The sequence below is a fragment of the Anopheles ziemanni genome, chromosome 2 (genome assembly GCF_943734765.1).
Source record: "Anopheles ziemanni chromosome 2, idAnoZiCoDA_A2_x.2, whole genome shotgun sequence".
Lineage (NCBI taxonomy): Eukaryota > Metazoa > Arthropoda > Insecta > Diptera > Culicidae > Anopheles > Anopheles ziemanni.
The window spans coordinates 81,310,767-81,324,574 of NC_080705.1; the positions used below are offsets into that span (position 1 = coordinate 81,310,767).

General features: G+C 43.7%; 1 protein-coding gene across 1 annotated transcript in view; it reads left to right on the forward strand.

Annotated features, from left to right (window-relative positions):
- Nucleotides 1-13,808, forward strand: part of LOC131281975 (uncharacterized) — a 61,392-nt gene that overhangs the window by 45,612 nt on the left and 1,972 nt on the right. Inside the window, exons 4-6 of the mRNA XM_058311355.1 lie at nucleotides 2,268-2,336; nucleotides 10,346-10,398; nucleotides 13,137-13,206. Coding sequence (XP_058167338.1) covers nucleotides 2,268-2,336; nucleotides 10,346-10,398; nucleotides 13,137-13,206 — 192 coding nt within the window. The remainder of the gene's footprint in view (nucleotides 1-2,267; nucleotides 2,337-10,345; nucleotides 10,399-13,136; nucleotides 13,207-13,808) is intronic.

Here is a 13,808-nt window from a genome sequence, read left to right on the forward strand (position 1 = left end):
CTTGGTGTACAAGATAATGCTATCCGCTATAATCAAAATGCTGTAAGGTTGTGCAAATTTACAGAAATGAATAAAAGTTTTAAATTTTAATTTTTTTAAATTTTTGCACCGTTTTCGAGATTCATGAATCTTTTAACTAGAGATTCATGAGACGTTTCATTATTGTTAAAAGAACAGAAATGTTTATCCCAAAAAAATGAGTAGAGAAACACCTGTTTTTTGGTCGCTTATTAACGCCATTGCAAGAATCAAGGAGATTCTTGAAAGATCCATGAAAAACTCATGAAGAATCAATAAGGTTTCGAAAGATTAATCAATGTTTTAATATTCGAATCCCGAAAGATTCATGCATCAATCTGAATGAATCTTAGCTGCAAGATTCGTTTGAATAAATCTTGGCCAAAAGATTCATAAGACCCTACCTACGCTACCATCAGGGCATTATCACACCTCGGTGCTTATTCAGTAACTTCGATTGGGTATCTTTAAATTTCATTAGAATTGTTAGACTAAAGGTCAGATTTTGTTTTGAAACAAACCGGGGTCCAATCTTATAATTCGCCAATGAAGTTCAAAAATACCCTATCTGAGTTTATCGATTTGATACCGAGAATGAGCGATACCCCGACGGGCTTTAACAGTATCCTTATCGGGTTTAACAATAATTTTGCGAAATTTGGGGGAGCACTCAACTTGTTTCAGCTTGTCCTTTCTGATACCTTTACCGACTGAATACATTTTTTTACACATTTTTCTGCGCGACATAAAACGGGCGGTGGCCAATCAATTACTTGTTTAGTTCGATATCGTTGCGTTTAGTAATTCGTGGGTATTTTGTTTCCGATACCTAACGGAATAACCTTTCCAGTCCTGTTATTTTTATCTGAATATTGTGACGCAAAGCTAAGAATCAATTTGTTCAAATGTGTTAACATTTGTCAAGCACCCTGTATTGTTTTAAGATGTGGTACAAAACCTAGATGTGGATGAAGAAATATTTTTTTTTTTCACAAGAACTGATCCAAGAGCTGCTCGTTTACGGTGAACACATTGTTGTTTACCCATCCGCCAAATTGCGAGGGTGTACACAGATTTTATTTGTACTTGATTTTTATTGCGCCCATTCGAGCACGACGACAAGTGACAAAAATCACACGAAACTGTGAGATCGTAGTTTCGTAAAATAACAATATTTCCCATTCCAACCCGTTGTTTGATTAGTTTTGGTCAGATTTTTGGTTCGTTTTGCTACAGCCAGTGTTCGTCGAAGGCTCATTGAACTATTTGTACCCCAAGAAACATTCTCACCATTAGGATGGCCTCTCATCTCATGCATGTCTCACGTTTCGTCGAGTGAGCATTAGCGGGAAATAAATTGTAAACATGTTTTCTTCCTTTCTCCTCCGAAACACCCCTCCCATCGTTAAAAAAAAAAAATGGTGCACCAACCAGCTAACCTTGCTCCGAAGTGCATTTCCGTGGCCCTGAAGGCGGCGAAACGGCGCGGTCCGTTGCCAGAGTTCAAGCAAGTTGCTCCCGGGTCGGAGGAAAGTTCTTCAGAAAAACGTCGGTCGCTTTGCTTTTGGTCGCTTTGGAGGAAAGACGGACGTGTGTTCTATTATTTCAACGCGCCCGATGTTCGGAGAGTTTGAAAATAACTCAAAATTGATCTTCCGGCGTTGTCGCCGGGGAATCCGTGTCAGTCAATCCTCTGGAGCGGGGGTTTTTTTTTTTACTTCGCCCTGACAGCGACGCCGTGGTCTAAGCCGTTTGTTATGATTTCGGTGTCTCTCTTTTCGGCTGCGGGAAAAGAAGAAGGCGCTGAGAGATGAGTGGAAACTAATCAAGCAATAGATCAAAGCAAGCGAAGACGATCTCCATGCTTTTTCACTTTAAGTGGTTGAACGAATTTGGAGGGTGTCTTTGAAGGCCTTTTTTCTGGTTGTGAGTTTTCAGATCAGAACAAAAAACCTGTCATTGAAAAAGAAAACCAAATGAAAGATTACACACTTATCGGTGGTCGTGCTGATGACGAGTGGAATTAATTCTTTTTTCCTTCAACCATGGATAGGGGCAGTTGATTCCGGCGAAGGAATTGTGCCCAATTTTTCATTTTCCACTTCGGTCCGCGTGTCGAAGGGTGTGAAAATCACGTCGATAATACACCCCGGTGGCAGCACAATTGTTCCCGTTTCCTTTCATTGTTTCCTCTAATTTGCTTTCGTTTGTTTATGTTTTTCCTTCCTTCTTTTATTTTTCGTCCACAGGAAATGTTGGAAGCTCGTATTGCGGAACTAGAAGAGGCCTTATTTAAGCTACAAGAACGAGTAAACCAAGTAAGTTCTGGGTTCCGAAAATGTTCCTATCGATGTGTCAAATTTACCTCCCCAAAGGTGAAAACTTCGTGTGACACGATGTTCACTTTCAAAAAACCCCCCCGGTTTGCGCTGCATGAAACGTACTTGCGGCCTCCATTGCTTTCTACCGCACGCTGTGTTTTTCATTTTCACGGGATTTTCCATCCGCTTCCGCTTGTTACGACGCACTTTCCATGGTCCCCTTTGGGGGCGGCAACTCGGGGAGGTCGAAAGCAAATCCTTCCGACGATGGAAAGCGCCATCCAAACGACGCAGGACTTTCTCGCCCGATTGCCTCGGCATCGGACATCGGGCGGCTGTCCCAATTGAGGGAAACCGGGCTTAACTATCAATTCCGTTGAAAGTTTCACGTAGCAAATAGAAAAAAAGGAATCGAAAAAGTTCCCTCGCTCTCAGGCGACCTGCTTTGCCCAAAAATGAACGACAAGAAATGTGTCCCTTGCGACGGAGGACGGAGAAGAGGGAAAAGGATTCCCGGCTGCGTCACAAGGAAAAGTCGAACGGAACATCGCAGCGCTTTTGGTTTTTTACTACGCAGTGACAAAATGCCGATTCCTATCTGGTGCCAGGGAGCAAACCATTACTTGTCAAGGATATATTTTTCGACAAAATGGTCGAAGTTTTTTTTAAACAACACGATTTATCTGTTTCAATTTTGTTTCCGAAAATCTGACAAAAAAAACGCCAAAAACAAGTTGTTGTGTTTTTGTTCCCGTTTTAAATTTTCAACCCACATACACCCAACAGTAGACAACTCCCTTACGCCCCGATAGGCTTTAAGTTCAGGATGAGTGCTTCCGTTCGGGCAAAGAAGTTCCCCTTTTGCCGTCACCGTCGCTCCCCAATTTTCCGAACAAGAAGGACGGAAGAAAGCGATGAAATTGAAAGAAAATCTCTTTGTCTTCTCGCAGTCGTGTCTCGTGCGTTTTCTTTTACTGGGGAGTAGGGTGGGGAAAAGCCCCCCCACACCACAGAAGTCGCACAAAAACAAAGGCACAGCCGGAGAAACCTCCCCCCCCCCCCCCCCCCCCTCGGTTTCGACTTCAGTGGAAAGTCTTTAGAGAATGATTTCTTGAGATGATCTGTTATTCGAATTATCCCCCGGAATTGGTTTTATAATCTGGCAATCGAAGTGAATCAGCGCACCCGGGGTTTGCCTTCATTTTCCTTCGGCGTGCTCCATTTTCCTCGCCCGATCGCTTCCACTTATTATAGAGCTAAAGAGTGGTTGTTTTTCCATTGTCTGCGAAGAAGTCGGTCGAGTATTGAAACAAAAGAACGACACTTTTCACCAGGAATTTGATTACGAGTTGAAGTTTGTCAGGTTGAGGGAATTTTTGGGGAATGATACGTTGCAATGGAAATCAAATGACGTCTAAAGACGTCTGGCTGAAGTAATAAGATTACTCTACGCGGGGATAACGCCTATTTTCTGAATTATTCTCTTGGCAACATTGACTCGATTATGTTATGAGGTTATTTATTTCCAGAAGAACCCTTTTTTTATTCTCATCGAATCGAATACCAACGCCTTTTTTTTACCTTATTGGAAAGGGCACTGTCCAATCCCTTCCTACACATCAAAATGTAGCACAACCGGGCCAGGCAGATTTATGATAAGTGTACACACAGAACCCCGCTTTCCCACCGTGCGCTGTTCCGTTTGTGGCCGGGCCTAATTTATGGCATTATGGGATTCCAATTTATGATGTTCCGAAAATTAAAATCACGGATTACACACTCCGGATGGAAAAAAAATATGAAGGTACTGCCGGGCGTGCTTCCTGCGTGAACGTGAATTTCCGTTCCGTCCATTTCCGACCAGAGTCCCCTGCTCAGTGTTGGAGGCTTCGATTGAATGCTACTTGGTGCCCTTTTTCGGTTTGCGTGGGGAATGGCATTTTATCACCGGCCGGAGCCAGCGCCATGCGGAATCGTAGGTGTCCTATTCGATAGGTTGGTGGGAAGAGAATGAGAGAGAGAGAGGGTGTGTTTGTGGGGGGTGACCCAACGAGAATCGCATCAACCCGGACGGTCGGTCGATCGGGAATGCCACAACCAATCCTTTATCCAAAACCCTCTACCAAGTGGATGAATATTTCGGTTTATGTATGCGTGTGTGTGTGTGTGTGTGTGTGTGTGTGTGTGTGTGTGTGTGTGTGTGTGTGTGTGTGTGTGTGTGTGTGTGTGTGTGTGTGTGTGGGAAATGGCTTTATAATGGATTCACACCGGGAAAATGACTGCCGAACTTCCCCGATACTGGCGTGGTTGCGATTGAACTCAACCCGGTTGTGTTGTGCCGGCAAAACCTTCATGCATTTCCCAAACGTGTTTTGTAGTACTGCACGGGAAAAGATAGCGATAGATTGTTACGGATTCGCCCCGGCGAGGGGGCCCTTCGCTACCGTTTTTGTTTGTTGCACACACCGCCCTCCTCCACCTCATATATGGGAAACCTGTGTCCCAAACGGGTCCGATCCCAGGGGATCATTTTCCGTGGTAAGCAATGAGTTCGGTTTTCCATTCGCTTTTTTCGCTCCCGGGGACGAGGGATGCCAGCAGGAAGGAGGAGGGGGTTGGGAAGTTGGGTCCATCCGGTGCGGGTTGTTTTTTTACGGTGTGCGTATGAGATGATAAAATCTTGCTTTATTACCTGAAATATGATCCGCATTTTATTACAAATCCAGAAAAACCCAAGCCGACGCGAAGTAGAGGGTGTTGGAAAAAGGGAGACGCAAACAACAGGAAGACCGGTGCAGATGATGGGGGATCCTCGGAGGATAGGGATTGTTTCGGTGTGGTTGTGTGTGTTTATATTTCCTGGTACATACAAACAAAGCGGTGCCCGCGTGTCGCGAGCGGTTCATGAAGTTCACTGCAAAGTGAAGTATGGAAAAGGGAAAAGGATCGGGAAATTTATGCCCACCCGCTTGTCCCTCTGCGTCTCTCTGTCTCTCTCCCTGTGCGTGTATCCTTTAAATACATAAATGGCAAGTTTAGGTCATCAAATTTCGGCTTCGCCTCGGGGGGCGAGAACACTGTTTGCCGAGTAATTGATTTTGCATAAGTAAGACTGAGTGGAAAACGATTTTGCATTCGAAAAACGAAAAGCAAAGGCAAAGGAGAAGCGTTCGGGCGAAAGAAAAAACGGTCCCTCGTTTTGTTTGTTACACCATGCCATGAAGAGGACTGGATGGGAAGGACAGCTACTGACGAACGTCGTCTTTTCCCCTCCGTCCATCGGGGTCCATTCGTCCATTTTCTCCAGGCCTACCCGATGCGGCTGACGGGCGCCAAAGCGGGCTTTCCGGGTGAGGGATTTTCTTGCGGCGTCAAGTTTTCGTCCCTCCCGGAAGTGAATACCGGGGGGAAGTGATATGACGCCAAGGGAAAACCCCAGCCCCCGCTTGTGAGTAAGACGCCGAGTGCCAGAGCTGGTGCGTTTTTCCTCCTCCTCCTCCTCCTCCTCCTCCGCTGCAAACGGTCGCTGCTGTGCCCGGCGATTGTGTCCCGCGTTAATGAAAACGAAATGAATGCCGCCCCCGGTCGGTTGTGGCGCCAAATGGAGCGGACACACCCAGAAGTCAGGGTTCCGTTTTCCGTTCGAGTCATTACACTTGCCCCCGAACGGGACGCGTGCGTCGGTGGTTTTTCCGAACTTTTTCTCTCTTCCGCGGGGGTTTTTCCTTACTGCCGATTTCGATTTGGGGGTTGGAAATCAGTGCCACCAGCCGAAAGGAAAGTTCCGAGCGCCGGTGGAGAAGTGGTCAAGTGAAATGGAGGGGGGGAATAAAGCTACTAACCTTCCCCGACGTCCCTTGCTTGGCTGACCTTCGCCCTTCGTGACGAGAATCTGACGAGCGGTTCTTCATGGTTGTTTTCAATAACACTAATACACTTTACTTCCATTTCGGTGTACCGGAAGGAAAAACGGGGTGGTGCCGTCAGTCCGGGCGAACAAAAAAAAACACAGTGGGCTCCACCAGAATTACGCCCTCACGGAATCTCCTCCCTTTCGACTAATGCCATGCAGTGAATGTGGCCAGAAGTTGGTGCGCCCGATACCCGGAAGTGTAACAGACGTACTTACATACACACACACACATAGAGCAAAACAAAAAGTGCAATTTCGGGTTGGGGAAAACACATCTCTGATGGCAATGGAAGGCAATGGCTGGACGACGCCACATGAAGGGGAAGTGGGCAGCCAAAAAAAATGAATAATTGATGACAAGGAATTATTTTGATTCCTAACCGCACTATTTCGACCAAAATCCGACAACGGGTAGCAGAGTGACCAGATAGAAGAGAAAACTACACAGTGCACGGCCATTGATTGCAAGGAACAGTGTTGTACGTAAGAAACTCCAAAACGGTTATACTTGAATTTATTCCTTTTTATGGCGGACTTGAGGAAAACCATGAAATAATTTACTAATAATAGAAAATATTATTCTGTTTCGTGTGCGCATATACTTGCACATTCATTCTAAATGAAAACTTTTCAAATTTTGTGAATATTTTATTGGATGTGAGCTGGATAAGTGATAATAATGACGACTGTCAAGATTCGTCCCAACTAGAACTAGGAAAAAAGTACTAAAAGGAAATCGATAGGATCGCTAGCTGCAGCGATTCGAAAATGTAGTCTTTTTATTCGTACTTATTGACTCGAAACTATCCTATTTTGCCCTAACTTGCCCTATTTATATCTTCGTCATCGATCCTTACGATCGTGATCGCCTGATGTTCCTATTTTCTATTTGTCGATCAGGTTGCCTGTTCGATGCTGAATTAACAGCTGGTGTTAGGACCGGCAAATGTTTCTAAATATGTCTCTTTTTGAAGGGTTTGAATCAAATTGAATAATCAACATGATGATTCTGATGAGCAACTTCTGATGAGTTTTATTTAAATCACGCAATAGAGAGTTATAAAGAGTTGACTCCTAAATACAGATTAAATAAGTGAATGAGGTAGCACTTCGTATCTTTCCTTGAGAATAAAAATCTATGTAGCGACTAAACGAACTCTTTTTTTCCTATTCATTCTTTTGTTTCGAATCTCTATTTGTGTCAGTCACTCTGTGTAGTCTAAAAGTTATTAGAAAATGTATCCGTTATAATTACTTTTTTTAATTCAATAATAAAATTCTGTTCAATCAATCATTCTTACTTGTTGCACTCATCGCTTTTTGATTTAGAAAATTATTAGTCAGAAAGACGTAGTGCGAAGTAATCGATTTTAAAATTCAAATTAAAATATTGTAAAGATATCGACAGTGATTTGTAAATTAGTTTTTCTTAAATTTAATTAAATTTTTTTTAATTTTTTGTAATCTTATTTAAAACACTGTTTCGTCTTTGTTTTTGGATATTAAAATAAACAGCACGGATACATCATCAAAAGTGATGAGCATGACATTTAAGGAATCAGTCAGATCAAAATGTTTACAGTCAGTGTGATGTGGTCGAATTGAATTGATTTGATCTCATATATTGAGCGCATCTACTAGAGTTCTGTGGATCATGTTTTAGCGATTTATTTGCACGCTACTGTACGACTCGCATTCAATATAAAAAAAGTGATGGAAACTGTCAATCTATTATTTCGATGGGCAGCCGCAGTGAAAGGCGTTGTAATTGAATTGTGTACAATTCTTCTCGATTGCGCCACCATATTTGATGACTTCGGTAGGGAATATTTCACCGAGGTTCTTAGTTTTTTTTGCTTTTTCGTTCTCCTCCTCAAGGACCCACCATGCCGTCTAATCCAACGGCCATCCACCACTTAGTGGCTTTCCGTTCGATTGGTTCTATTAGTCATCGCTTCGCAGGGAAAGAACTGTGGAAAAGCGTGAATCAGTAAAGGGTGGAAGAGGGTCCACAAGTGCGCCACTAGTAAAGGGGTATTCAAAAGAGCGAAGAAAACCCACCGAATCAATGAAGGGGGAGACCAGGAAAAGCGTGCACACACAGAAAGCCAGCCAGCGTTGCGTTGCGTTGGGAAATATGCACAGAATTATGCTTCATTATGCTGCCGGGACACGCGTGTGTGGCATTCGTTTGACGGAGTGCACATTTACAGTGTTTTTTATGCGTGTTTACGCATTCCTACCTCATAAAGCAGCCGCGCGGCTTTGATGGCGCGGTGTTAATGGGACGGAAAGGACCGGAGCGCCTCTTTGGAAACGGAACACGTGCGTGAAAATTTTTCAACTGCCAAATAGAAACCACCGCCCCCTTTTGGTGCCGAGGAAAACCTAATGCCTCCGATGGTACGGTTTTGATTTTCGCCATCGCCATCGTTTCCCCCTCGTGGAAAAGAAAAGCCCGACTAAATAATAAGTAAAACACAGAGTGTGTCCATTTGTCCCCGGATGATCCGAAAGGTTCGACAATGCATAGTTGAGTGAACAGTTTTTGCAGTGCAAAGAAAAAGATAAAAAAACACCCGGGAAAACACCCTTTTGATGAGTTCGCATCACGTGGCAAAATCTAACCTTCGCCATTTTCCTTCTAAACGAAAGTGGGAAAACTCTTTCGAACGTGTTCTCGCTCGGTAAGGTGGGCAGATATAATTGGGAAAAGGTTTCAGTTTTGTTTATGTACTTCATTCACTACCCCCCTCCGTCCCACCCCTTTCGTGCCATCACGTTTTGTTTTTGTTTCTTCTCGGTGCCGGTGCCCACTAATAAACGGGTGGGAAAATGGCCCATAAACCATTTTGTTCTTTTTGTGGGGCCCGCGCTGCTCTTAAACGGTCAAGTTGGCTGTGCTTTAAGAAAACACATTAAACTTCAAAAGAACGGGCGAAAAAAGGCCCAAACCCTTCAGTCCCGGGCAAACATTGTACGACACTTGTACGGGGGAGAACGAGAACGAGAACGAGAGTAAAGAGAGCAGCCGAATCGAGGGAAAAGTGAAAGAGATCCAAATCACAACACGGGCAGAGCAGACAGACTGTTTCTCAAGCTCCCCCCCTCATCGGCCCCATATTGCCTTGGTTCTAATTTAACGGACAATTCAGCGGAAATGCCAGTGCGAGTTCCCATAACTATCACCCAACGTCAACGTGACATAAACGCCCGCCCCACACGGAAAAACTGAGGGACGCGCGGTGGTGGCAATGAATAAGCAAAGGAAACTCTATCCGGAGTTGTGTGTTCGGTTTGCTGGCAGGAAAGATGATGCTGATGACGATAATGATGCCGATGATGATGATGATGCTGCTGAGGGCGATGCCGGCGGTTGGTGGCCTGCGCAAAGATGACTTCCGAATGGCTCTTGTGTCTTTGTGATGAAGTTTTCCTTCCTGAAGTGAATTTAAATTCTCCCCATTTCCCATCTCATCCTCCGTTTTTTGGTGTTGGTGGTGGTCGTTCGTTTTGGGGCGGCCTTTTCCCTTTCCGAACGACGCGGTTAGGGTACGGATTGCGATTGTATTTCCTGCTCCTGCGTCGGTGACAGGACGATGAGATGATGCGGCTGACGCCGGTTCCTTCAGGTTCTTTGTGTGTATGAGTGTTGTGTTTTTTTTTTTGTTTTTAGTCGTGGCTTTCTTTTTTCCGGTCTGCGAGGCTGCAACCGATACCGTGTGACGCTTTTCGGTTTGGGGTTTTTAATTGAATGCAAAAGTTTTCCTTTCTGAAGGGGGGAGCCTTTCATCCTTGGAGCCGAAAAGAGTGTTGGCATGGGAACTGCTCATTTCCTCTTCGTGTGTTATATGGTGATTTTGCGGCGGAAATGGTTGAGTTAAATTAAAAGTTGCCCGATGGGTAGCGTCAATACTTTCGTTGACCATTGAATATTACGCTTTCATCATACTTTCTTTGACCATTGGATTCCGTTTGTTTCCATCATACTTTCTTCGAACATTGGTTGGCGTTTTCTCATACTTTCTTTTTTCCGATAGCCGTTTATCATGAAACCCGTCTCAGTTTCTATTTTGTTCTACGTTTCTTTCAGAGCCAATGCAACTCACCAACATTGGAGAAGGAGATAAAGGAGCATTTAGAAGTGTAAGTATTCGGGTACAACTGGGACAACTTAAACCATCAAATATTATTTTGATTTAATTTTACGAAGTGTTATACTATGTTCTTATGTTACCATGTAGTTTTATTCGGATGTTCGAATACTCAGCCTTTCTTTATGTAAAGAAATTAGAGTTGTGCACTATGAATCTTCATTCAAATGCGTCTTTCACCCAAGATTCTTTCAAATAAAATTATGATCCTTTAGAGATTCTAAACCCAAAATATTGATGAATCTTTCCCGAATGTAGATGATTTTTTGATTGGCTTTGCATCTAGTGACTAGAAAGGAGGTCTTTCTATTCGAATTTCGGTCACTTTTTTGCGTTTATTTGTCTGTTCGTTACAGATCAAAAGAAGCTTGAATCTAAAATGGAAGCAAAGAATCAAGATTATTTTAAGAGACAGACGGAACACCATTCTTTCTTTGACTCAAAATGACAGGAGCTCCAAATAAACTAATTTCAATTTGTATTTTCTGGAGCTCTTTATTATTTATCTCTAGGAAAGAGCAAAAGATCTAATGGGAAGGCCAAGGTAATTTGCAAATCGTGTTCGTCCAAACTAAGTAAAAAGTAAATTGTAAGGAAAATGTTCCATGAAATATTGATCAAAGAAGACTTAAAAAAATGTGGGCTGTCACCATGCAATACTACTGTTCTACAATTTATGTCTCTTGGTAAATATAAAATATAAAAGGAAGGAAAGATATGATAGAGCCCCCCCAACATTTGTTTTTTCTTTCAATGTAATTGAATAACCTCAACTTGTTTGTATTTGCAACGTTTTTCGTTCGCGCAGTTAACAATTCCTTTGAAACGTATCGTTTCCCGTTTGATAACAGGATGTCTGTAGCAACTGTTGGTTTATTTACTTTGAAAACCCCCTCGGTTTGTGGACGTTTGGAAAAAGAAAACAGCCAAGCATGGTAAAAAACGAGGTTTTCCACGTTTTTGGAAGCGTCGGAGTTCTGCCACGGCGTTTTACCCGCCGTTTCCAAATAATCACACCCTTATGTTTGTAAGCACGTAGGACAAACGCATAAACACACACATATACAGAAAAAAGGTTACCGGTGAGGCGCAGATGCAGACAAGCTGTAGAGCCACGGAAGGTGTAGGCCACGGGTTAGAGGGTTCCTCCCTCGTTGGCTGGCTGCAACAAGCCGAAAAAACGTGCAAATATTTACCTTCCCGGTTTTTGGCTCTTTGTTCCAGCGATGCGTTCATAATAAGTTGTCTAAATAGGAGAATCACAGCTGGTGCGGAAGACGCCAAAACCCCGGGCTCGGTTTAATTTGGCGCTTCCCCTGTTGCTAGGAGCCGGAAGGAGCGGTTTTATTTTGTCAACCGATTCACACCGACTCTGTGCCGTCGCCAACCAGGTACAGGAAAGAAGTGTTTAGCTCGTGAGGAAATGCGCCGAATGTTGAGACTTTCTCTGCTAAAAGTCAGCTCCATCCTGGGAGCAAGTTCCCTGGTTGGTCACGATCGAACGATGGGAAGGAAAAGTCGAAGCCATCAAAAATCCCCCTCCTCTATAGGCTTGCGTTGGGTGTTGTGGCTTTTCCGTTTAAGCAAAGAGGGGACTGCCTGCCCGAGGAGTGGGGAGTGGGAAGTGGAGATTTATGCGCCTTGGGACCAGAGCAGAACGGTAGGAAAATTTGCGTCTTTAAGGACGAGTTCGACGGTTGAAGGATCCCCTCGAACAGGGAGACTTTCTTCGTACGGGTAGCATGGAAGCGATTAGGGAAAGCAAACTTAGGATTTCTCCCCCCCCCCCCCCCAGTTTCCTACAGCATCCCCTCATCAACGTCATTTGCGTTCTTTGGGGCGAACCCTTTCGATGGTTCTTTGTTTACATAAAATCATCCGTAAGGTGGTTGATCCGTTCGCAACGAAACAAGGATATTTGAACGGTCTGTTTCTTTCTTGGGAGCGTAATCTTTTTAGTAAATACGTTCCCTGCTTCGTACGCACCTGCCGTTGGGTCCCCGATGCTGCAATAGAGGGACTGAAAATGATCTAAAATGGATGCTTAAAGGTAGCTAGTTTAAAATAATTCCCTACGCCTTAAAGTCTCAATGGCCATTGGAAACCCATTGTTACCCGAGGTTTTAGAAGTTAGGCATGCATTTTTTATCGATTAAGAAATTTCCAACACCGGGGATTTGGAAACTTTTGCACCCTTCATCCCGGAACGGAACGGGAATTAGTTCGGCTCGTGTTTGTTTTGACATCCCTGGGGGCAATGAAATTAGGGTTGTTTGCATCTACAGCGCTCGGGAACGGATACTTTTAATTCCCCATAAAGCACCCCATGGACAAAGGAGGCCTGGCCTTATCTCCATGGTGACCGATCGTCCGCCTCCCCTCTCATATCATCATCCAGTTCATCCCCATGGAAACGCTTGGTGGAAATGGGTTCCTCCTACCGGATGCTGGATCTGGATCCCCATTTTTCCCAGCAGTGACGAAGGGTCTATTACACGCTAATCCTGTGCAGCCTGACCAAAAATGGTCGGGTTAATGGTTGGCAGTAAGAGTATGTACTACTCCCCCTCCCCTCCCCTTCGGTCCGGCAGTTACACTCCACTCGCGTTACGGCCCATTTGGCTTTGTCAAAAGGATCGGGAAGAGATGTCGGAACGACTACGTTTGAAACCGATTGAAGCTAGAATAATGTTTTCTACTCTCGTTTTACGATTCCTTCTTTTCCCCCAGCATGACCAAGGCGATGAAAACAAAGGACCGAAAATCGATGCAAGTCTGCCGAGAGCATAAAACATTGCAGGTAAGTGAACCAAAGTCGAAGGTTTTGTTGAATTTTGGTTTGATTTGGATGCCACACATGAAAGCTGTCAGCACCCCAAGCACCAGAATAATCGTCGTTGTATAACTTTAGGCAAATCAAAATTAAAGTTCAACAAATGTCTTTCTCTGTTAAAAAATGCAATGTTGATTAAAAAAAGTCGGTTCGATTAAAAAAAATGAGATGAAATATCAAAAGGAACCAAATAACGGCCATTTCATTCTCGAGAGCGGTCATGCCGTTCTTTCGGATATAAATAAATCTCGAAAACGGCTGAGTATTTAAAAACCAAAGAGGCTTTTCATAAAACCCAAATCTGCATGAAGGAAACAAATTTCGAAGCAATGTATTCTAGTGTTAAACTCTTACCCTTTTTTACGTTCAAGCAAAACACATCTGGGCGTTAAATTATATTTCAGACAATGTTGAAAAATTCTGTTACAGCTTAGATAAGCAGTTGTTACGCTCGTTAAAAACACCGTTAAAAATCATCTTCATATTTGTTCTTGTCTCCATTCATCGTTTGACAGACGAATAAATAAGCACTGCTTCAACAATGAGATCATATGAATAATCAATCACTC